Here is a 26,749-nt window from a genome sequence, read left to right as displayed (position 1 = left end):
TCAAATACAAAAAGAATCAGCAGGGCTTAAAAGACAGAGATATGACCTTGAATTCATCAAGGCCTGGACTGAAATTATGCTTCTAAAATATACTAGCTAGGTGTTCCTGCATAAGTCATAACCTTTATTCCTCCAGGCAACTCTAAGAATATAAGTTGAATACAGTTGGGTATCTGCACTAGTATGAATGTCTTCACCATAAATTCCCTACACCAAAAAAATCTGAAAAATCAGATAAAAAAAAATCAGATCAAAAAGAGAACAAAATAAAATAGATAACCAATGTATATCTATTCCTCCCCTAACACAAATTATATAGATTTAGAGCTGAAAGGAGTCATGAGGCCAACTAATCCAAATCCATCATTTTATAGATGAAGAAACAGAGGCCCCAAGAGGCCAAGTGATTTCCCCACATTTACAGTTATCATATGCCAGAGGGAGAACATTTTATAACAAAGAATGGACACTGGAAATGAAATGGATTATTAAAAAAGGTAGTTTGTGACAGGGATGAGTCAATTTGTGACTACTTGTGGAAACAGGGAACATGAAAAATAAACTAAAATAGTTGTCAGGAAACTTCATCTCTAGTTCTCTCTGCCACTAACTAGCTCTGCGACCTTGAACAAAGTACATAAGCCATGAAGCACTTATTAAGGTTTTTCTATGTTCTGGGCATTGTGCTAAGATCTAGAGATACCAAAAAAAAAAGGCAAAAAGCAGTCACTGTGCTAAATGAGAGAGATAACATGCAAATTGCACACATAAAAGATAAACAGGTAAATGGAACACAATTGCAGGGGGAAAGCACTAGCCCAAAGGGAGACTAGGAAAGGCTTTTTGCAGAAGGGTTTTTAACTGGGACTTGAAGGAAGCCAGGAGGCCTTCATAAGGAGGGAGAGAATTCCTGGGATAGTATCATGAAAGGTTTTATAAGTTAAACAGAGGATTTTATATTTGATCCTGAAGGCAAAAGGGAATCAATGAAGCTTAGTCAAGTCAAGGGTCTGGGTTGGGGTGAAAGGGGATAAGAAATGGTCAAATCTATGTTTTAGGAAGATCAGTCTGGCAGCTGCATGGAGAATGAAAAGGAGTGGGGAGATTCCTGAGGCAGGGAAATGATCAGCAGGCTGTTGTAATAATCAAGGCATCATGATGGCAACTGGGTGAATTGAGATAGTGTAAAAGTAGAATTAAGAGGATTTGGCAACTGACTGAATATGAGGGATGAAAGTTGAGAATGCCACCTAGGTTGTGAGCCTGGGTAACTTGGAGGATGAGGAACCCCCAATAAGGAAGTTTTGAAGAGAGGAGGTTTTGGGGTTGTGAATTCTGTTTTGGCTCTGTTCAGTTTAAGATCTCTAAAAAACATTCAGTTTGAGGTGTCCATTAATAATGAAAAGAAGCAGAGGCACCTATTGTCAATGACTTTTTTAAGGAGTTTAGGCAGGAAAGGGAGGAGAGATATAAGAGGATAACTAAAGAAGATGAATAGATACAGTGAGGATAATTGAAAGGTTAGTGTGAATGGGGATAATAAAGAGGACAATCTGTTGGAGAAAAGAGGATGAAATGGGCTTGCATGTACATGTAGAAATAAGAAAAGCCACCTCTTCATAAGAGATAGAGTTGCAAGAAGAGAAAGTGACAGAAGACACCTTGAGTGATGAGGAAAGAAGCATAGTAGGGTGCCCTCAAAGAGAATGACCTCAGTTTTTTCAGTAAAATAAGAAGCAATGTCCTCAGCTAAAAGGCTGTGGAAAGGGGGAACCAGGAGAGATTTAAAGAGGGATGAAAAGGTTTGGGAAATCCACTGTGGCGAGTAGTGGAGTATATTGATTAGGGAGGCATAAATCAGTGGTCAGCAATCTGACACTCTCATTTCAATGTCCATAGTTTTGATAGAACACAGTCATGGCTCATTTGTTTACATATTGTCTATGACTGCTTTCACACTATGATGACAGAGATGAGTAATTACTACAGACTTCATTTGGCTCTCGTTGCTTCACACTGATGCACACAGCCCTACAAATTGCAGTGATGTAATTATAACTCAACAGTCTTTCAAACGCCATGTGTACCACTATACCATGACATTATTTATTTTTTATTAACAGTGCATAATCATGTTAAAACAAGAAAAGAAGAGAGGGAAGTTTCCATTACAACTTTTTGAGTTCAAGGCTGAGACAATTCAGGTCTGATTGAGACCTACCCTCAACCACTATTATCAAATACTAAATGGTTTAGGAAACTTGTGCTTGCTACAGACTTTATAATGTTTCTTAATGAATTCCACATAAAATCATAAGGCAAAACTGCACTTATATATGAAACTTTTACTGTGATAAAGTCAACTTGACAACTCTTCCTTCCTTCCTTCCTTCCTTCCTTCCTTCCTTCCTTCCTTCCTTCCTTCCTTCCTTCCTTCCTTCCTTCCTTCCTTCCTTCCTTCCTTCCTTTCTTTTTTAAAAACCCTTACCTTCTGTCTTGGAATCAATACTGGGTATTGGTTCCAAGGCATAAGAGTGGTAAGGGCTAGGCAATGGGGGTTAAGTGACTTGCCCAAGGTCACACAGCTGGGAAGTGTCTGAGGCCAGATTTGACCTCCTGTCTCTAGGCCTGGCTCTCAATCCACTAGCTACCCAGCTACCCCCCAGACAACTGCACTTATTTATATATTTCCTGTGAAATCTAAAGTTAAAACAAGAAGTGAGATCCACACTCCCATACAAATTTACAGTAGATTTGACTATAGTTCTAGTAGCATTTTTTCAGTCCATCAGGCAAATGCAAAAGAAATTTCCACATTTTAAGATCCACTTTGCAAATAAGGCACTTCCACTTAGCTTTCAATAGGAAATTATTAATTTGCAACATGATATACTAAAAGGCAAATATCAAGAAAAAATCTAACAACATTCTACAGATGCCTTCTAAATAATTAATATATTCAAAATCATACAGTGATAAATTGGGAATTGTATTTAGTCATACCTATAATTCATGAAAAGACTTTCAAAGTTGAAACACACAAAATCTCATTACAAAACATCATAAAGATAAAACATTTGCAATAGATTTTGATAACAGGGAACTATAATTTTGAACCTCAACTAAGATATCATCCTCCAAAAAGAATTCCATTTTTTCTCATCTACAGACTTATATTACAAAAAATTAAAAATAATTATTATTATATTTTAAATTTCATCAATAAAATATGTATAGTTTATTATACAAGTACCTACTATATAAGTATCCTCAAATTTTGCTTCTTGACCCACAATGCTTAAATAGGCATAATCTGGACCTTTCTGGAAAAATTTGCTGACTTCTGGTATAAATGGACTAACTGCCTTGATGAAGTAATGACCTAGTTAATGTCATTGCCCAGCTGATTTGTTACATAAATATATACTGAGGTGGTCCAGTCAGCTTGGCTCCAAGATATTCTCAGCTCCATTTAATAATAGGAAAAAAAGAATAAGTAATAAAAAATTGGGTATCTGTTTTGGCTGTGATCAGCATAAGATCTCTACAAAATACTTCATTTGAGATGTCCATTAAGTAGTAAGAAAAGAGTAAAAGAGAAGCACCTAGCCAGGAAAGGGAGGAGACACATTAGATGGTAACAAAAGGAGATGAATAGATTCAGTGAGCAAGACATGATCACCGGCAGTAAGAGAATGGAGCATAGTGTAAAACTAAACTGGTTACTAAGGGGACAAAAGGGAAAGGAAGTTGAGTGTAGCCAATGCAGGGTGATAGCTTAGGAAAGAACTGTAGAACAGAGGGACTTCAGGTCAAGGTGATAATGAAGAACAGGGTTAGAAATTGTAAGGCACAGGAAAAGATGGAATGACAACAGATTACGCCTCTACATCTCTAGCTGCTCCCTATGACTGATAATCTTAAAAGGGTTGTTTGGGATATTAATTAATGAAGGGATTGGCCCAGAGTGACATAGTCAGAAAGTGTCAAGAGGCCTGAGGGAAGCTAAACCCAGGTTTCCTGATTCTGAGACCAATTTGCTATCCACTATGCCACTCTTCAAGGATCTCTCATTCCATATTTGTTCAGCTGACTTTTTGTACCCAAATATAAGTTACCTTTAACCCTACTGAAGTTACCTTATTTGATTCACATAAGAGTGGAAACCTATCAAGATCTTTTGAAACCTGACTGCCACCCTATGAGCTTTTAATTCCTGCCAGCTTTATATCATCTGCAAATATGGTAAGTATGACATTTAATCTTCTATCATAGTCACTGATTAAGATGTTAAAAAGCCAAACACAGTGATGAGCAGAACTCAACTGCAGATGGCCAGCCAAACTAATACTGAACCATAGAAAACAGAATAGCTGCTTTTTGTGTTTGGCCATTCCACAATTTCTAAATGCATTTAATTGTAATTAATCTAGTCCCTTAATATCTTTTCTATAAAAATAGCACAAGGTACTTTATCAAATGTATGCTAAGCTCTAGGCAGACTACATTCCCAGCCATCACCTGATCTACTAGTTTAATAACTGTTGAAAAAAAAATAAAGCAATAAAGTTGATTGAGTATGATTTGTTCTTGATGAAGCCCGCTCACTCTGCAAATAATGCATCGCTAGATGTTCACTAACCACCTCTTAAATGATTTATCCTAGCATTTCCCTTGAACTCAAAATTAGGCTCATTGGCCTACATTTGTTGAATCATTTCTCTTTTCTCTGAAAAATCAGTAATATTTTCTCCTATATGGTGTTCCTCTCATTCTCAATGATCTTTCAGTTATCACTAAAATAGGCTTGTCATTTTTTTCAAAACATGAGGATATCAGGTTCATTGTATAGTGTAGCAGGCCTAGAGCTAAGAAGAATCGAGTTCAAATCCAGACTTAAACAAATAGTAGCTGTATGACCTTGAATAAGTCACTTAATTTGTTTGCCTCAGTTTCCTCATCTCTAAAATGGGGATAATAATAGTACCTCCCTTCTAGGGCTATTGTGAAAATCAAATAATAATTGTGAAGCACTTAGTCCAGTGCCTGGTCATAGAAAGCACTATATAAATGTTAGCTCTTATTTGGACTAAATGACAAAATCATTAAAGACAACCATATGCTCACTTACTATCTCATTTGTCTTGGGCATCAATTCCTAAATAGAAATTTTTGTTTGGTCATTTCCAGTACAAAGGACATACTCACTGGAAGAGGCAAACAAAGACTTAAGCACCTCTGCCTTCTCTCTACTATCAGTCTTCTTCACCCTGTCCATTCCAAATATCTGTCCTACCTCCTCTTTTATCTTTTTCTTTCCTCCAAGATAGCTTTAAAAATCCCCCAATACTTTTGGTTGTCTGGAGTTGCACTAGCAGCCACATCTCACTCTGAACTTTAGCACTCCTAACATTTTTATAAAATCATGCCACACTTTTCATCCAATCACCTACTTATGTTTCTGTATTCTGCAAACACCTACCTGCCCCCTCTTTAACAACATATTCTAAAATTTTCTCAGGAACCAGTCAAGCTCATTGGCCTACAATTTGAAGATTCTAATCTCTTCCTTTTTCTGAAAATCAGGACATCTGCCCATCTCCAGTCCTGTGGAGTCCATAAAAGACTTAAGACCTTTCAAATATCACTAATGTTGGCTTGGCAAACAGATCTGCCATTTCTGTCAGTACCCTAAGATGCAGTTCATCTGGATCAGGTGACCTGAATTCATCAAGACCAACTAGGTATTTTCTTATCGCTTTAGTAATCTTGAGTAGCAACTTTAATTCTCTTAGTTCTAGTGTAAAAATCATTCTCCTTTGCAGAAAAAAGAACAAAATAAGAATCTATTATTTTTCTCAATGGACAGGAATGAAGGAAAAAGAGCTTATGCCCTAGGCCTTTTACTTTCTTGCCCAAGATTTTGTAATCCTTGCCAATATTTTCTATGTTCCCTCAGGCAACATCACTTCTGTCTCTAGGGATCACCAGAATTGGGTACTAGTCATACATTTTCATAGTCTTGGGAGAAATAATAAATTTGTCACCAAAGAAGAGCTGGAAATTACCTCAGAAGCCATTTAGTCCAAACATCCATTGAAGAGGAAGAAACAGATCCAGAGAGGTTAAATGACTTACCTAAATCTCACAAGCATTAAATGAAAGTCCTAGGACTAGATGCAGGCTCTGAGAAGATGACAAACCTGTCTAATGTTATCAGTTTGATAATTAGCTGCCTTGATATCTCTGAGCAAGGAAGTCCCCAACTACCATTATTTTCCTCTACTGTCTTTTAATAGATGACCTCTCACATGATGTTTGCTATGACTTTATTATATCACTTTTTAAGCTTAAAGTTTATACTTGTCTATTTCCCTTTGTTCCCTCTCTGAGTCGTAGTTTTCCACTCTCTAACCTCCCAATAAAGGTCAAGCTGCTCTTCTTCCACTTCAGATTCTTATTCCCAACCCCCATAGAAGAAATGTTCCATTTTTAAAAGAAATATTCCATATTTTCTAAGAACTTTGAGTATAAAAAGGAATTCCTTGAGTCCTCACCATATCTTCTAGGAAGAGGTACAACCTACATTTGGAACATAAATAGCAGTCATTAGTCAATTATGTAATTTTTTCCTTTGGTCTTCCTTTTTATTCTTGTTTTGTTTCCCATGTGCTTCCTATTATTCTCCTAATTTTTAACTTCTTAATGAAATACTTTTCATTGATCATTCTCTTAATAAGAAATAGAGGAAAATATTATTCAGTTTGGATTTGGTCAATAGTCAGGAGAAAAAAAAGTTACCTTCCCAAGTGATCCAAATGCAAAAACACCAAGGTCTTCATAAGATGTAACAGCTGTCAGGAGAAAAAAGAATAGTAATATTTTTAATCGCCTATATAAAAAGCTGTAAAAATATTTAATGGATTAGATATTATTTTATCCAAAATTTACTTTATGATTTTAAGTAAATTATGTCATAATTTTCATGGGTCCAGAATAATTGGAATCAATCACACACAGGAGAGTTCTTCCTGAGAGATGTTTTGTTTCCTTCCATTCCAAGTAATAGACATTGCTTGATTTAAGAATATATAACAGAGATCTCCGACAATATCATATAATTAAATTTTGTTGAATTTGAAGAAATTTAGTCCAGATATTGGTACTTTGGGATTTGAAACTTCAAACTGAAAAGGTTTTGGAATGGTCTTATAAAACTGGAGCCTAATCCAATATAATAGGTCAGAGGTTGCCTTAAAATCTTGTAAATTAAGCTATCATTCTTAAGAAAGGACTAAAAAGTACACTAGCTACAATGGGCAAGTCCTGTCAAATAAATTACCCTGTAGTAAATTTTAAAAGGGACAAATGCAAAAAGTGACCACTGATCTCTAAGGCTGAAAAATCCACTATAATACTTTCACTATGTAAACTTATATAGGAAACAGGCTTTGGAAACTGAAGGCCTGGAGAGATTGAGTCAAATAAAGTCTTGCTGTACTTTCAAAGAATTTTTTTTTCAGGTCACTTGGGATAATAATAATAATGATGATATATTTTCTTTCAAATAGCATAATACTACTTGTAGACAGTCTGTAAGGGAAGATTTTGAGTGTAGGCTTTCCCAAAACTCTTACTATAGGAAAACAATTACCTTAAGTTGCTTATTTTGTAAGTCATTAATTATATATTCTTTTAAACACCTCAAAGACCTAAAAAAATATTTTTTTAAGTTAAAGTGAGAAAGAGAGTGTGATATAGTAGAAAATAAACTATAGTAGTATCCAGAAGACCTGTGCCTCTGTTTCCTCATATATGAAGGAGTTGTACTAACCAATCTTTAAGGCCTTTCCTAGTTCTAAACTTCCTATGAGGTTTTTCCCCAGATGTTAAAGTTTCTTCCTTCTCAAATTATGTTACATTAAAAGTTTTGTGCCCCCTTACATTATATCATTAGAATTTAAGGTGGTTCAAAGTAGGAACTATTTCTTTTTTTTTTTTTTGGTATCTTCTGTGCCTTAAACATATTAGGAACTTTGAAAATGTTTATTCAATTGAGTACTATAATTTTCTACTTCCAAAGTTATCAGTTTTAAAGTCAGTTAGTAAAATATCTAAGTTATTTGGATGTTTTTCAAAAAAACTTATGTATGGTTGGTTATTTTTAAATTGAGGTGCTAAACAAACATTTATCATCAGTAAAAAGAAAAGCCAATATCTTCATTAAAAGGTACAAAGCTATAATTTAATTACAAAAAATAAACTATTTTTTCTAGCTAAAAATTAAAATAACAATTTTACTTCTCAAGAAATATTAATCCCTTCTAGAAATGTTGTAACTATATTTACTTTCCCTATGCAAGTTCTAACAATTTTAAAAGATGTGGGTGGAACATACTACAGCAATAATAATTGTGTTTCTAGTTGTTTGTGAACAATCTAGTCTGAAGTATGTTGTACTTTATAAACACTACTGGACTTAAAGAAAAGAGATATGGGTTGCAGTTCCAAGTTTCTTAAAGTATAACTTCTTAATCCTCTCAAAGCTAAGAAGATCACTAACTGAAAAATGTCAAAATAACTTTAATAGCAGTGGCCCTGTAGACTTACTGTGTAGGAGCAAGTGAATTTAGCTTTTCTGGTATTCAGATTCTCATTTACATACTGGATTAGATAATCTCTAAATTTGGTCTTGTATCTCTAAAATTCTGTGATCCTATGAGATGACTCAATTTGAGATCAACAAAAAAGAATCACTGAGAATATAGTATGTTTCAAGTCTGAGAGTAGAGCACCATTCTCAATTCAGAATGCTGAACTTCTAGTTAAAATATCTGTCTGGTGACTATATATGGGCACTACAGAATTGCACATTAAGGGTACTTGTTTATGTCTGAAATATGAATAATGATTTTTATGCTTCTAAGTCATAAATTAAATGAAATATCTCCATTTATTTACTTACTAATGAATGATGCTGATATACTCTATAAAAAATCCTGTTAAATGTTAACAAACTCAACCTCTCCCCTCATCTGCATCCTAAAAGAAGATTCAATTAAATAAAGTTTTGACTTTTCAAGGCTATTTACTGTAATTTTTCTTGTTTTATTGCTGTTAAGCATTTGTTCCTTCTGGTCCCACCTCTTCCTCCATATGGCTACTATTGTTAAAGCTGACTTGTGAAGAAATAAGCATATTGAAAAATATCAAAATAATAGAAGGAATGATTATCCTCTCTAATAGCATGCCCTATAGTACAGAAACAATCTAAAAGACAGAATTATTTTCATCCTTTACAGGAATTCATTTTAACAGTACCTGGCACAACCCATGTTAAATAAATAACTGGAAACAATCATCAACATGTGAGAGGAATCTATTTTAGGAGACCTTTTATATATATTTTATATTAGACAAATCAATGTTGTGTTTTGAGGAGTCTGAAAGTCTGTAAATCTTAATCAAATAAACAGGAGAGAAAATCTTATTTAATGTGCCACTGAGGCATATGTCATGGTTATTTTGGTCTGGCAAATAGTTAAGTCTTCACAGGAACAGTTTGGAAAGCTGCTTCTCATGAACATGTGGAATATTTCCATCTAGTTACTGTCTACTCTGCATTTTTTCTTCAATGAAAAAGGACAATTAATAAATCCTGGGTGAAGTACAAAGCTCAGGCTTCTCAGCAGCAGTAATATTATCTTTGGATCTGGGTTGAGAAACATAAGTTATTCAAATATAGTTCAACCCTCAGAAAGTTGGCCTTGTGGAATGTTCCCCTATTATTTCAAAATTCCTTTAGTTGTCATGTTTTCCAACCTATCCTGTTTCCTTTTAGTTGTAAATCAACCATAAAGGTCAATTATTTAAAATCATTAATTCATTCATTAACTCATAAAACACTTATTGGCCAATTACTATGTGACATCTACTATTTTCAATAGTGTTAGTTACTGGCTCAACTTTGATAAATACATAAAATTCATCTTCAATACATTATAATTTCTAGATGCTCTCTCACTTCTCTGACCACATCTTCTCTTTTAATTTCTGTTATATTTCTTTTACCATCTAATTATGGGTCCTGAGCCAACTAATTATTGAACATTTCTATTTCCAAATATATGGAAAACCTTAAGATCTCTAGCTCTGACTTCTCTAGTCTAGTAGACTACCTCACATATATCTATATCCATATATATCTATATAGTATATCACTTGCCACATAAACATGTCTAAAATAATATTCCCTAATGCCAATTTTTCATTGCTTTTCAAAGAATTTTTTATATCTCCTCAGTCATCCAAATTGGTAATTTTGAATTCCTCCCTGACCCTAAATTTTGTTCATCCCTGAATCTTGCTACCTGGTAATCTTTGTATCCCATCACAATCTTGCTAACTTTAAAACCACAACTTTAAACAACCCATTAACTACTTTCCTAAAAATCCTGGACTCCAATCTCTCCACCTTCATTGTATCCTATTCTTAAAAGGAAGAATCATTTTCCCCAGGAACTGTTTTGAACATGCTGTCTTTTAGTCACTGTCCCAGTACTTCTTCAAAATTGAAAAAAAATTAGAAGTACTTTTCTATGTCTGAGACATTCTGAGCAATGATCTGGAATCCTACAATGGCTCTCAGTGCTATGGAGAACAGTAGCTATGAAAGAAGAGGGCCTGGCTTTGAATCCCATGTATAACAACTACTACCTGCATGACTTTGGGTAAATAACATAATCCCTACAGACTTCAAAAAAATGAAGATACTATACTAGAGAACTACTAATGTCCCTTCCAACTCTAAATTTATGTGTCTGTTAGATTATGATCTCTTATTTAAAAATTAAAAATTCTGATTCTAGTCTTTATAAAGTTTACTGAACTGCCCTTATCTTTCACTTCACCATGTCTCATGCTTTCCATTTCCTTTTTTTTACTTTTTCCTATGTCTTGAACAATGATCTCAATCCTCTCAGCCAAAATGTACCCCTGCTCTCATTAAAACTCTCAAGTGTTGGGGACAGCTGGGTAGCTCAGTGGATTGAGAGCCAGGCCTAGAGATGGGAGGTCCTGGGTTCAAATCTGGCCTCAGACACTTTCTAGTTGTGTGACCCTGGGCAAATCACTTAACCCCCATTGCCTAGCCCTTACCACTCTTCTGCCTTGGAACCAATACCCAGTATTAATTCCAAGACAGAAGGTAAGGGTTTAGAAAAAAAAAACAACTTTTAAGTCTTACCTCATTCATACCATGTTTTCAGATTAGATCCACCTCTAGTTTCACTAGTAATATTGCCCTATTCATAAGTCTCTGTACAATGGCAGATTATTTTTTAATTTCTGTTACTTGTTTTTTAGGTATTTTTGTATTCTGCCTCCCCTAGTGCACTGTACAAAACTCTGAGCATAAGTATCCCTTCTTCTACTGACTATCTCAGCACTAAAGATACCTAAAAGAAGATATCTGTTAACTGACACCTATTTTCTTTGTTCAGCAATGAGGGATGAGTTTATCTGAGCTCTAAAAGAAAACTCTTCCATGTACAATCTAAACTCTGTATAGCAACCAATTCTAATACTACCTTAAGACTGATGCAGAATCCATCTACCAATTAGAAATCTGGAAAAATGCCTTGAGACTCAGAGTCCAGAGTACAAGACTTGTAGATTATGTCCCTAGCTGGAGAATGAAGTCCTTTGCTTCAAAAACAAAAAAAAGAAACAAAGAAATGAAATGAAAAACTCTCCATACTGCTAATCTCATGAAAATTTATGACAAAATTAACTATAAAAGCTCTATATAATCCTTTACCTGACTAACAAATAATAACTGGGTATTATAATTCTAATAAAAAAAACTTTTAAAATAATCAAATACAGATTTTTATTATATCACATATTAAAAAAAGCCTACCAAAACATGGTTGCAATCTAGACGCGACTCGTTTCCCCTCCCCGGCACTGAACAAAATAGACTACCTCAAAAGAGCATGGAAGAATGGAGGGACTCTCCAGTACCCCACAGAAACAAAGGTACATGGGGTTTGAACATTTCCACACTATAAGGAGGAGGAAAAGCTCGCACAAAAACGTGAACTGAGCCTCCCCTCCCCCCCCTACCAAACCAGAGTAAGCTATCAGAGCACTCACTGGGACAGCGAGGAAGTGAGCAGCGTCTCTGTCTGGGGGGGGGGGGGGGCACCCCAGGGTCCTTGGGATCTAAAGACTACAAGGAAACGACCTCTCAGGGCGGTTTCACGGGAGAATCCTGTGCTGAGCACAGGGGGCTGCAGAACTGAACTCCGGGGAGGTTGCGCTGAGCACCCAGGCGGAGCTTAATACCTGGGAGGGCTGCGCTGATCACCTGGGTGGTTGGGCTGAACACAGGGACCCCGCGCTCTAAGAAACCTCCGAGGCTGGGAAGAACTAGTCTGAGGCAACCTAAATTCACAGAAAACCCACCCATATCACCCAGACCCCAGACCAAAAAAAGAAAGTGGAATAAAACCACCAAAGGGATGGCTCACATGTCCCAAAATCAAGCGTCCAAGAAGAAACGGGGGATAAACGTGACTATTGAAAACTTTTATGGAGGGAGTACCCAAGGAAAAGAAGAGAATGAGGATGAAATCCAAACAAAATCAGAACATGCCTCCCAAAATGGAAACTATCCACAAGCTCTGGAAGATCTCAAACTGGAGCTGACCCAAAAGATAGAAATCTGGAAGCATCTAATAAAAGGGCAGACAAAGCTGAAAAGCAAAACCAGTCCCTAACAACCAGAATTAAGCAACTGGAAGACAGCGAGCATGCCCAAAAGATGGAAACCTTTTGGAAAGAAAAATGGGATAAAGAGATCAGTAGTCTGATAGACAAGACTTCACAATTGGAGAAAGAGCTGGAAGCATCTAATAGAAGGGCAGACAAAGCTGAAAAGCAAAACCAGTCCCTAACGACCAGAATTAAGCAAATGGAAGACAGCGAGATTACAAAACAGCAAGAATCAATAAAGCAAAGCCAAAAAATTAATGAATTAGAAGAAAACATAAAATATCTCACTGAAAAGGTCACAGACTTGGAAAACGGAGGAAGAAGAGACAACCTCAGAATTATTGGTCTCCCCGAAAAACCAGAGATAAACAAAAACCTCGATGCTATTCTACAGGAGATTATAGAAGAAAATTGCCCACATGTTCTGGAGCAAGGGGGCAAAATAGAAATAGAAAGTGTTCATAGAACACCCTCTATACTAAATCCCCAAAAGACAACCCCTAGGAATGTAATCGCCAAATTCAAGAGCTTCCAAGAAAAAGAGAAAATCCTACAAGAAGCCAAGAAGAGGAGCTTCAGATATAGGGAGGCTCCCATAAGGATCACACAGGACTTAGAGGCTAACACACTAAGAGACCCCAAAGCATGGAACACGATATTTAGAAAGGCAAGAGAGCTGGGTCTCCAACCAAGAATCAACTACCCAGCAAAACTGACTAAATACTTCCCGGGGAAAGTATGGGCATTCAACAAAATAGAAGATTTCCAAGCATTAGCTAAGAAAAGCCCAAAACTTAGTGGAAAATCTGACATCCAATCACAGAAAGCAAGAGAAACATGAAAAGGTAAATATGAAAGAAAGGGAAATGGAGATAAATCTTATCTTTTTTCTTTAAGTCAAACTCTCTTCTATAAGGACTACATTTATATCAAATTATATATATTAATATGTGGGGAGAATGTATTGTGTAACTCTCAAAAATTGTATGCATCATAAGAGTAGTTAGAAGAATCATGCATAGGGAAAGATTGGGGCATCAAGAAGATTTGGTGAAAGGGGGGCAAAGAAAGAAAAAGGGAGGGGGGAATCGTCGATAATATTAACATTTACTTCAAGAAATAGGGAGGGGGACAAAATAGAATAATCTTTTCCAATCAAAGATACACATGGGAAGGGGAGGGAAAGAACTCTCATATGAGAAGGAGAGGAAGAGGGCGTGAAGTAGAATTACTTAAACCTTACTCTCAGTGAAATCAAATCTGAGAGGGAAGAACATGTAGATCCAGTGGGATCCTGAATTCTATCTTATCCAACAGGGTAAGAAAGAAAGGAAAATCAAGGAGGGGGAGGGGGAAGGGGGTATAAAAAGGGAGGGAAGGAGAGGGGGGAGAAGAAGGGAGCATAAAAAGGGAGGGGCTAGAAAGGGAAGCATCTCAAGGGAGGGGACTAGGGGGACTGAACTAAAGTAAATCACTGGTTCAAAAGGATATAGCTAAAGAAGAAAGGTCAGAACTAGGGGAAGATATCAAAATGCCAGGGAATCCACAAGTGACAATCATAACTTTGAAAGTGAATGGGATTAACTCACCCATAAAACGTAGACAAATAACAGATTGGATTAGAACCCAAAACCCTAACATTTGTTGTCTTCAAGAAACACATATGAGGCGGGTTGATACTCACAAGGTTAGAATTAAAGGATCGAGTAAAACCTTTTGGGCCTCAACTGATAGAAAGAAGGCAGGGGTTGCAATCATGATATCTGACAAAGCCAAAGCAAAAATAGACCTGATCAAAAGGGATAGGGAAGGTAAATATATTCTGTTAAAAGGGACTTCAGATAATGAGGAAATATCACTAATCAACATGTATGCACCAAATGGTATAGCATCCAAATTTTTAATGGAGAAACTAGGAGAATTGAAGGAGGAAATAGACAGTAAAATCATATTAGTGGGAGACTTGAACCAACCACTATCAAATTTAGATAAATCAAACCAAAAAATAAATAAGAAAGAGGTAAAAGAGGTGAATGAAATCTTGGAAAAATTAGAGTCAATAGACATATGGAGAAAAATAAATAGGGACAAAAAGGAATACACCTTCTTCTCAGCACCACATGGCACATTCACAAAAATAGATCATACGCTAGGTCACACAAACATGGCATTCAAATGCAGAAAAGCAGAAATAATAAATGCAACCTTTTCAGATAATAACGCAATTAAAATATTTATCGGAAAGGGTACATGGAGAGCCAAATCAAAAATTAATTGGAAATTAAATAATATGATACTCCAAAATCGGTTAGTTAGAGAAGAAATCATAGAAACAATTAATAATTTCATTGATGAAAATGACAATGGTGAGACATCCTTTCAAACCTTATGGGATGGTGCCAAAGCACTACTTAGAGGAAAATTCATATCCATGAATGCATATATTAACAAATTAGGGAGGGCAGAGATCAATGAATTGGAAATACAAATCAAAAATCTTGAGAACAAACAAATTAAAAACCCCCAGAAGAAAACCACACTAGAGATCCTAAAAATTAAGGGAGAAATTAATAAAATCGAAAGTGATAGAACTATTGAGGTAATAAACAAGACTAGAAGCTGGTACTTTGAAAAAAATAAGACAAAATAGACAAAGTACTGGTCAATCTAATTAAAAAAAGGAAAGAATAAAGGCAAATTAACAGCATCAAGGATGAAAAGGGGGACAGCACCTCCAACAAAGAGGAAGTTAAGGCAATCATTTAAAACTACTTTGCCCAACTATATGGCAATAAATATACCAACCTAGGTGACATGGATGAATATCTACAAAAATATAAATTGCCTAGACTAACAGAAGAAGAAATACATTTCTTAAATAATCCCATATCAGAAACAGAAATCCAACAGGCCATCAAAGAACTTCTTAAGAAAAAATCCCCAGGGCCTGATGGATTCACCAGTGAATTCAATCAAACATTCAAAGAACAACTAACCCCAATACTATACAAACTATTTGACATAATAAGCAAAGAGGGAGTTCTACCAAATTCCTTTCATGGCACAAACATGGGACTAATTCCAAAGCCATGCAGGCCAAAAACAGAGAAAGAAAATTATAGACCAATCTCCCTAATGAATATAGATGCAAAAATCTTAAATAGGATACTAGCAAAAAGACTCCAGCAAGTGATCAGAAAAGTCATTCACCATGATCAAGTAGGATTTATACCAGGGATGTAGGGCTGGTTCAATATTAGGAAAACCATCCACATAATTGACCACATCAAAAAGCAAACCAACAAGAATCACATGATTATCTCAATAGACACAGAAAAAGCCTTTGACAAAATACAACACCCATTCCTATTAAAAACACTAGAAAGCATAGGAATATAAGGGTCGTTCCTAAAAATAATAAACAGTATATATCTAAAACCATCAACTAATATCATCTGCAATGGGGAAAAAGTAGATGCATTTCCATTAAGATCTGGAGTGAAACAAGGATACCCATTATCACCTCTATTATTTGACATTGTACTAGAAACACTAGCAGTAGCAATTAGAGAAGAAAAAGAAATTGAAGGCATTAAAATAGGCAATGAGGAGACCAAGTTATCACTCTTTGCGGATGACATGATGGTCTACTTAAAGAATCCTAGAGAATCAACTAAAAAGCTAATCGAAATAATCAACAACTTTAGCAAAGTTGCAGAATACAAAATAAACCCACATAAGTCATCAGCATTTCTATATATTTCCAACACAGCTCAGCAGCAAGAACTAGAAAGAGAAATCCCATTCAAAATTACCTTAGACAAAATAAAATACTTGGGAATCTATCTGCTGAGACAAACACAGGAACTTTATGAACACAACAAAGCACTCTCCACACAACTAAAACTAGACTTGAACAATTGGAAAAACATTAACTGCTCATGGGTAGGACGAGCCAACATAATAAAAATAACCATCCTACCCAAACTCATCTATCTATTTAGTGCCATACCCATGGAACTTCCAAAAAATTTTTTTACTGATCTAGAAAAAAACATAACAAAGTTCATTTGGAAGAACAAAGGATCAAGGATATCCAGGGAAATAATGAAAAAAATACAAAGGAAGGGGGCCTTGCAGTCCCAGATCTCAGACTATATTATAAAGCAGCGGTCATCAAAATAATTTGGTACTGGCTAAGAGGCAGAAAGGAGGATCAGTGGAATAGACTCGGGGTAAGTGACCTCAGCAAGACAGTATATGACAAACCCAAAGATCCCAGCTTTTGGGACAAAAATCCACTATTCCATAAAAACTGCTGGGAAAATTGGAGGATAGTGTGGGAAAGATTAGGTTTAGATCAACACCTCACACCCTACACCAAGATAAATTCAAAATGAGTGAATGACTTGAACATAAAGAAGGAAACTATAAGAAAATTAGGCGAACACAGAATAGTATACATGTCAGACCTTTGGGAAGGGAGAGGCTTTAAAACCAAGCAAGACTTAGAAAGAGTCACAAAATGCAAAATAAATAATCTGGAATACATCAAATTAAAAAGTTTTTGTACAAACAAAACCAATGTAACTAAAATCAGAAGGGAAGCAACAAATTGGGAAACAATCTTCATAAAAACCTCTGACAAAGGTTTAATTACTCAAATTTACAAAGAGCTACATCAATTGTACAAAAATCAAGCCATTCTCCAATTGATAAATGGGCAAGGGACATGAACAGGCAGTTCTCAGCCAAAGAAATCAAAACTATTAATAAGCACATGAAAAAGTGTTCTAAATCTCTTATAATCAGAGATGCAAATCAAAACAACCCTGAGGTATCACCTCACACCTAGCAGAATGGCTAACATGACAGCAAAGGAAAGAAATGAATGCTGGAGGGGATGTGGCAAAGTAGGGACATTAATTCATTGCTGGTGGAGTTGTGAACTGATCCAACCATTCTGGAGGGCAATTTGGAACTATGCCCAAAGGGTGATAAAAGACTGTCTGCCCTTTGATCCAGCCATAGCACTGCTGGGTTTGTACCCCAAAGGGACAATAAGTAAAAAGACTTGTACAAGAATATTCATAGCTGCACTCTTTGTGGCGGCCAAAAATTGGAAAATGAGGGGATGCCCTTCAATTGGGGAATGGCTGAACAAATTGTGGTATATGTTGGTGATGGAATACTATTGTGCTAAAAGGAATAATAAAGTGGAGGAATTCCATGGGGACTGGAACAACCTCCAGGAAGTGATGCAGAGTGAAAGGAGCAGAACCAGGAGAACATTGTACACAGAGACTAATACAGTGTGGTATAATCGAATGTAATGGACTTCTCCATTAGTGGCGGTGTAATGTCCCTGAACAACTTGCAGGGATCCAGGAGAAAAAAACACCATTCATAAGCAAAGGATAAACTATGGGAGTGGAAACACCGAGAAAAAGCAACTGCCTGAATACAGAGGTTGAGGGGACATGACAGAGGATAGACTCTAAATGAACACTCTAATGCAAATACTATCAACAAAGCAATGGGTTCAAATCAAGAAAACATCTAATGCCCAGTGGACTTACGCGTCGGCTATGGGGGTGGGGGGAGGAAAAGAAAATGATCTATGTCTTTAACGAATAATGCTTGGAAATGATCAAATAAAATATATTTTAAAAAAAATAAAAATAAAAGGAATAATAAAGTAGAGGAATTCCATGGATTCTGGAACGACCTCCAAGAAGTGATGCAGAGCGAAAGGAGCAGAACCAGGAAAACATTATACACAGAGACTGATACACTGTGATACAATCAAAGGTAATGGACTTCTCCATTAGTCTCAATGCAATGTCCCTGAACAATCTGCAGGGATCTAAAAAACACTATCCACAAGCAGAGGATAAACTATGAGAGTAAAAACACCGAGGAACAGCAACTGCTTGCCTAAAGGGGGGAAGGGGATACAACTGAGGAGAGACTCTAAATGAACACTCTAATGCAAATACCAACAACATGGAAATGGGTTCGAACCAAGAACACATGTGATACCCAATGGAATCATGCATCGGCTATGGGAGAGGTGGTGGGAAGGGGGGGGAGGAAAAGAAAATGATCTTTGTTTCCAATGAATATTGTTTGGAAATGACCAAATAAAATAATGTTTAAAGTGAAAAAAAAAGAAGAAGCCTACCTCAGGAGAGTACATTTATAACTGAAGGAATTCAATCAACAGAAGGAGGCAGTAGTACCTGTAAAGGATCATGAAGAAGCCAGTTGAAGAATCCAAGTAGGTTACTTAGAGCAAAGGAGGTTAGGGAAGAAAGAAAAATGATTTCTTACTTTATAATGCCCTAAATTAAGAAAAACAACATAGATAGGCATTATATTTTTAGAACTGCCAAAAATGAATTGGTGTGGGTAGGTTGATAAATCTATACTTTAATCAGGAAACAGCTAGCTCAACCAAGTAATTTGTTCATTATCTGAAAAACATACATAATCATTACAACAGGCTAAAGTATTTTAAAATTAATCTCCCCCAAATTAAGATCCAAGGTAGGAAGAATATATAAAATAAAGAGTCTGCACTAAACCGTCAAAACTAAGGAATAATAAGTACTTTACATGAAGAAATAAAAAGCAGCACAGTACAGCAGAGAATCAGCTTTGCGGTTAAGAAGACTTAAATTCAAGTCCTTCCTCAGATATAATAGGCATATAATGGTATTTGCAAGTTACTTTAACTCTCAGTGCTCCAGAGAAATTTGTAAGCATATAAATTATACATAAAATGCTCATCTATATCAAAAAAGGGAGGGTCCATCCTGAGTGTTCCCCACAGAGCTGAAATTAGAGGTCTAGAGCTACTTAAAGTTAATTTAAAAATAAAGGAAATTAGACTTTGAACTATACTTTCTTGTATATGAAGATGATGCTACTGACCACTGTTAGCAGAGAATGTTATGATGATATATTTGCACTGACTTGCCCACTCTTTTTACCCCTCTGTATGCCCAACAGCACTTGTTTACTGAATGGCTAGCCAAAGAAGTGAAGGTTAGGATAAATATTCATCTATTTTTTCACTAAAAGCACAAGGACTAAGCAATCTATCTGATTTTCATTTGTTCAGTTGCTATTTATCCCCTAACCTGAAAAAGATATACTAAAGCATAACTGATAATGCTAGTTTTTTCCTTTTTCTGGAAGCATCATTTTGTATTGATGTATTTTCTACAGGACTAAAACTGTCCATCTTGACCTTCTGAGAAGCCTTAATTCACCCTCCCTGTTAGATGTGCTCATCTCATGAAAGTCAGTGGCAGGCTTAATGGCTACTTTATTCTATAACATGCATATACTCTTTTTACTCACCTGTCTGAATACACATAGTAAGAAGAAGATGAACCGAGGAAGAAGCCAAGATACCAACTATCAGTAGCATGATACTAAAACATAAAATGACACACTGTTAAACAAGTTTGTTTTTGTCCACTCTTCCAAAAAAAAAATTCCCTACCTTCTTAAGGGTTTTCTACTTATAGATAAAAATTTCATTTTGAACTAATTTATACTAAATTTAATCTGGAAATCCTATCTTCTTCAAAGATTACAATCCGAAATGCCAGATAATTATATACTCATATACTGTTTCTTTTAAAGAAAAAAATGCAGTTGAAAAACATTATATACATAATTCTCTTGGAAATAGAAAATACCCAACTCCTACAGCTACTTACTAAGAAATGAGGCACTATTACCCCAAGAGTTTTTCTTGGGGAGGTGCAAAGAAGCATCCTACTGTTTCCAAGAGATCACCTGAAAAGGTGTTGAAGAAACTGTCAGCCCTTGACCTTGCTATAAACATCAATGTTAATAAGTAGCAAAAGGGGATAAGTCATGTAAAATTAGGCTGAGGGAATCATCTACAACTCACAAAAGGTTTTTAATGACTTGAAGAACAAAAGTATTTTACTTTTATTAACAATTTTCCAAATCACATAAACATTCAATATTATAACCGGAATTCTTTCTTACATACTTTCTTCGATTTTTTCATATAAACACACACATACACATTGCCAAGAACTGTGATTTTATCAATGTGGGAAGCAAACTAATGTGGAAACTCTTTCTATTAATGCAGATCAGTTACTCATCTATAATTTATAGTTTCTTAAAGAACTATCTAGGGTCTCTGAGGAGTAAAGTGATTTGCCTACAATACACAACTAGCACATGTCAGAAATAAGTCTTTAAGCTAGGTCTTCCTGACTCCAGTGCTGACACTGTATCCACTAATAAAGGCTGCTTCTCATATTTATAGATGAGGCCAAATTAAAGATACATCTGTTGTTCAAGCTAACAAAATAAAATGTTTGAAAACTAGATTTTATTTATTACTATGTCCGGTCTAAAGATTGGCTTATAATATTCCTGTTTCAAAATAATGAAAGCTATTTGATCTCTCACATGAAAACAAAATTGATTACAAAAATTGGGTAATTAGTACAAATTAACTTCCCTAAAAATTATAGGAGATAGAATAGAACTACATTTTCAATGCTTTGTTTTAAATTCATAACTGAAAAACTTAATTTTTTTCAGGAAAGTATAACGAAGACTACATGATTGGTTTTCAAAAAATGAAGCATGTGAGATTGTCAGTAAGGGAAAAAGATTACAGAGGAAAAGATCAGTAAGGAGAAGAATGAGATTACATGCTTAATTTTCCTTTTACAATTGATGTTATCTGAATGACTGATAAAACATGATCATCTTGTCTACAATGGCATAGAATGAATCAGTTCTTTAAGGTATGAGAGAGAAGGGATCAACTTTTCATTAGGAATTTTGTATTAGTCATATTTTTAGATTAAAATACAAGTTACTGGGTAAAGCTGTTTTTCCTCCTTTTTTTGACTAGAGATTTAAAGCTTGCTTTAAACCAGATTCCATTAAACTAATAATGAATTTTTCCATTAAAGTCCCCTTTGTGGAGGTGCTTTGAAGCTCTTAAAGGCTATGCTACAGAGTCTAAAGTCAAGCAGGTTCTGACAAGCTGGAAAGACTTTGAATAACAGGCTCAGATTATCTGATTTTTGTTGGAATATCTACCTACCCAATTTAGGAGAGGCTCATCAATTACTGGATTGGGTATTACAAGATAACTTTTTTTTTTCTCTACAAACAGTAGCTCACAAAAAACATACTGAGGAATAAGACATTGATTTTAATCTGTATCAGTGAAGAGAATAAAATAAAAAATTTCTAATACAGAATTAGGAGGATTTTGTTTCATATGTAAAGAAGGGCCACCTATAGCCCAAGGATAGTTGGGGATAAAGGTAGTACCCCTAACATAAAATCCAGGTCAAATCTCTTTAATTTATTTTGGTTAATATCTGACAATGTCTTACATAAATGAACCTGTAATTATTAATGACAATAGGAGCAAATAAAAGAACACTTACCTAAATATAATAATACCTGTATTGGCCATAATGTAGGCCAAACCAAGGATGCTACTTCCAGTAATGGCATTCATTAAATTAAACACTGCAAAACTAAAAGAAATGCCTGGGGATTCATGATTCTGAAGTCCCTATAAGCAAAAAAATAAAATAAAATAAAATAATAGTTTGAGTATTAACTTACTGGAAGCCACATCTATCCAAGGAACTACTAGGATTTTGTACAGATATCCTAATTTATTCTTCCAAATATTTTTCTCTGAACTGAAAAGGATATTATGGTGCTTGGTAAAAATCTGAATGAAAATGTATGTTTTCTTTTCTGTAGCTATTACTGCACTGATATATATATATATAGATATATATATATATATCTATATATATATTTTCCCCCCCAACAGTATTGAAACTATTTATCCTAGTCTCTCAAGATACCCCATTTCTATCCTGCTTGAAATAACTGTCTGAACATGGTTAATTTCCCTGCTTCTCCCCTTGGGTTGTGAGAGTCTTTGTGGTCTAAAGAGTTTGAAAGACAATCACCTAAAACCAATTTGCTTCAAAACAAATTCTTTTGTTGGTGCCAGCTCACCAAGTACATACTGGTTTTGTTGTTTGTTTGGCTTTTTTCCCTCACCAATTTTGAGGCATGGATAAATGAAAAAGCATTTAGCAAATACTTACTATGAACCAAGCACTATGCTAACATTGGAGAATTAAGTAAAAAAAGCAAGACGGTCTGCTCTCAGGAGCTCACATGCCAAATGGATAAGACAACACATAAAGGAGGGTTCAGTTTCATGGCAGATGGAAAAGCCAAGAGGTACTAAATGTCTGGCAGGCAAAATGATATGACAGATGTTCCCTAACCAATGACTGCTGGGTAAAGGGTAGTGGGTCCAAGGATCAAAGCAGAGTAGGGTTTTGGTCTACCTTCAGCAGAGGTAGAGATGAAGGGGTCAGTAATAACTGAAAATAGTATTCAGTGTTCGATGGAAAATGTGCGATTAAGTTTGGGCTGGGAAAGGGGGAGATCCTTGGCTTCCTATCCTGGCAGTTTAATGGTGATACTGTTCCAGCATCATCAGATTAGCAGTTGTTTCAGAAGACTATTATGAGGACATCCATACAAAAGAAATGTGGGTCACATTAAAGACTAGTCATTAATGATACAAAGACAATAAACAGCTCAGAAGAATGAAAACATCAATACAACTCATATATAAAAACAGTTAATACCATCTTATTTACCATAGGTCATACTATTAATAATTCCTAGTATTAACTTGAACTGATATTTCAAAGGCTAAGTAAATAGAAAGGAAGATGGTTAAGAGAATATATTTCAATTCTTCAAATCTGGTACAGGCCAACTTTAAAGTACATAATAATAATATTATGGAGATATTATTAGATAATAATATGGAGATATTAAATCTCCAGAAGCCAAATATAATTTTTTGCAGGGACTTGAGATGAAGAGTCAAAACCAAATGCCATTACAATGTCCTTATTCTGAACTTTAAGGTTTGGGAACTGTTAATGCTTCTATTAAGATTTTCTTCTTTTTTCCAGAGATAACCAGTCTATCAGTAAACTGTTTCTTCACCTTGCCTGTCTCCTGCATGCATGAGTTCACACATGCATGTGCCTATGTGTGAACCTGTCTGTAACAGCAGCAGATTTTGGAGAAGACTTCAATTTGAGCCCACTTCCACTGCTTACTATCATGTGACCACAAATGGGCAAGCTATTTCATCTCTCTTTCAGTTTTCTCATCTGTAAAACAGAACATCTATACAACATTACTTATTATACTCACCTTACAAGGTTATTCTGAGAGAAGCATTTTGCAAAATATCAAGAGATATATAAATGTGAGCTACTAATATTATTAACATAAGAACTCCTTGAGTCATGACATAACTGGCTGACATACAATTCAGTTAGAAAAAGAAGTATTTCATGATACTTCTTAAAGAGGTACTACTTTACTGGAAACAGAAATGGGAAGATGATAAAAACAGTAATAAATAACAATGAATCACAGAATCCTAGGCTTGGTCATCACATGCAGCTCCTAGCTTCCTTTTTGTACTAGGATTATTCCACCTAAATGAGCAAAAGCCCCACCCCCACCCTACCTTTTTTTTTTTTTTTTGGCAATAATTTTAACTATCCACCTTTCTGAGTTGTTGAAAAGAAAGGTTTGTTTGGTCTAGCCTGGGAGCTGCTATTCTAGTTTACTTACTTTCCTTATTCACTCCCCTTCACTGGCCAGGCAGTTCCAGGAACAAAACTCTCTATCTCTCGGCTTCAGGCATTCTCTCAGGCTGTTCCCCAAGCCTGGAATACTTTTCTCCTCATTTCTACCTCTGGGCTTCCTTGGCTTCCTTCAAGTCCCAGTAAAAATTCCACCTTCTATAGGTAGAATTATTAATGAATTAATTAGGTGGCCTTTCAACATTCCTAGGGTCCAAATTCCAAATCACAAGGATACCATCTTTCTCAATGTTATTTGGGTAGGATTGTCAAATACTTAGAGCAACCACATTTCAGCATTTCTTTGATTGAGGTTGAGAATGAAAGAAATGAAAAGGACCAAAATTTAGAGCTGAAAGACACCTTATCAGCAATCTAATCCAATTCTTTTATTTTACAGATATAGAAATTTTGATCCAAAGTGGTAAAAAAAAATAACTTGTTCGAGGTGACATAGCTACTTATGGTTTCTTCACACCTACCAGAGTCTTTCTCATTTAACAATTCTAGAACCTAGCATTCACTTATAACACCATTCAGACCTTAGAATGGAGGAAAGGTTTCCTGACTTACTTAAACAACTATTCTATCATTAGGGAATTTCTGAATTGAAGAAAGTTTGGAAACTATCTGATCTGGAGGATTTCACTGTTTCTCTGTCACTTTTGGCATTATCTCAGAAAAAAATGATTTTAAATGCACAAAATACAAAGATTTACAAAGGAAACTATATTGAAATAAAGATGTTTTCTTTTCCTCTTCCAAGTTCATAAGTCTCCTGAAAAATAAGTTATGAACCCCTGACCTAGATTAATAATATGTACCTGAATAAGAATGACCTCTATCATCAATCAATCAAGACATCAATCAAGAAACATTAAGCATCTATTATGTCCAGGTACTGTACTAAATATTTGGGGATCTCCTTCCAAAACAACAAAAAAATAGTCCCTGCCTTTGAAACCACAGGCAAACATATATGTAAAGGATAAATAAGAATAGTTAAAGGAGAGAAACCATTGAAATTTAGAAGAGTTTAGGAAAGGCTTCCATTGAAGGGAAAATTTTACTTAGGACTTGAAGCCAGGGATATCAGTAGATAAATGGAGAAAGGGAAAGCATTTCAGGCATGGGAGATAAGAGAATGCCTGAAGCAAAAAGTTGGAGAACTATGAGAAAGAGTAGGAGACCTGTCACAGAATCAAAATATTCACTCATCCAATCAACAAGTATATTAAGGCATCAATTAAGTACAAGGAAAAGCAAAAAGAGCCTCAGCTCTCAAAAAAAACTCCTAGTCTAAAAATGGAAGACTAAGCAAACTGCTGTATAAAGATCTATACTCGACAAATTGGGGCAATCTTAGAGGGAAGGCACTAAGATTAAGGTGGTGTGTGTATCAGGAACATCTTTTAGGAAGTTGCATTTTTTTTTTCGTGACCTCAAATCGGGGAAGTCGGGCGAGAGAGAGAATGCCAAGAATCCGGGGTGAGGGTGCAGAACAAGGAGAACTAGGGGAAAGTCAGTGAAAATGCTCGGAGTCGGGGAATGGATGGAGTGTCGGATGAATGTGCCAGTGCCCCAGGATCGCTGAGTACGTGGAAGAAAAGGGGAGGGTCGGAGTGTGAAAAGCTTTAAATGGCAAACCAATGCTTTTCTATTTGACACTAGGGAAAGAAATAGGGAGCCACTTTGCTGAATGGGAATAAAAGAGGAAGCACAGTGCCTTCCACCTGCAGCAGCTCTGAGGCTCACGTGAGAGGTCTCCCGACTCCACTGCGGGGAAGCCCTTGGGACCCCTGCAGGTGTAGGATGAGGGAGGGTCCTCTTCCACCGGTGAAGGTGGCTAAGACGCGGGAAGGTCCTGGCGTCTGGAGCAGGAGGTAACTTTTGCTAGCCCCAAAGCTCAAGGTAGAACCGCGCTAAAGAACCTGGCAAAAGCCCCAAAGGAATGGGGGGGGGGGCGGGGCTGACTCCTCCACCCTTGCTTTTCCTGCCTCCCCGCTGACACTCACGCTGCGGAGCAAAGGACTCGATTCTTTCTCTTCCTGCTCCTCCGTCTCTTCTCCCTGATTTTGCCGCGCGGAGACATACCAGCCCCGCTCCGAGGCATAGATGCTTCCCCAAGACTTCTCCATGCTGCCTTAGCCTCCTCCTTTGACTCCTCCTTCTTCTCCACCTCCTTCTCCTCCTTCAGAACCAGTGCCGGCCCCGCCTCCACAGAACCACACACCTTTCTCGCG

The 26,749-nt window shown here is 36.1% G+C and overlaps 1 protein-coding gene across 3 annotated transcripts in view; it reads right to left on the bottom strand.

Moving 5' to 3' along the window:
- The window catches only part of SLC38A6 (solute carrier family 38 member 6), an 85,018-nt gene extending 58,361 nt beyond the window's left edge, over positions 1-26,657 (bottom strand). For 2 of the 3 annotated variants that reach the window (XM_003339468.3, XM_016427993.2), the window contains exons 1-4: positions 26,522-26,657; positions 22,245-22,375; positions 20,146-20,219; positions 6,802-6,854 (exon numbers count right to left, since the gene is read on the bottom strand). In XM_003339468.3, the coding sequence (XP_003339516.2) occupies positions 6,802-6,854; positions 20,146-20,219; positions 22,245-22,375; positions 26,522-26,644 (381 nt within the window). In that variant the 5' untranslated portion in view covers positions 26,645-26,657. The remainder of the gene's footprint in view (positions 1-6,801; positions 6,855-20,145; positions 20,220-22,244; positions 22,376-26,521) is intronic. The other variant, XM_007472977.3, reaches the window with a different exon arrangement.
- Positions 26,658-26,749: the final 92 nt, after the last annotated feature.

This window comes from Monodelphis domestica, chromosome 1 (genome assembly GCF_027887165.1).
Source record: "Monodelphis domestica isolate mMonDom1 chromosome 1, mMonDom1.pri, whole genome shotgun sequence".
NCBI lineage: Eukaryota > Metazoa > Chordata > Mammalia > Didelphimorphia > Didelphidae > Monodelphis > Monodelphis domestica.
The sequence above is the reverse complement of the archived record's forward strand: the minus strand, read 5'-3'. Positions and strand labels throughout refer to the sequence as shown.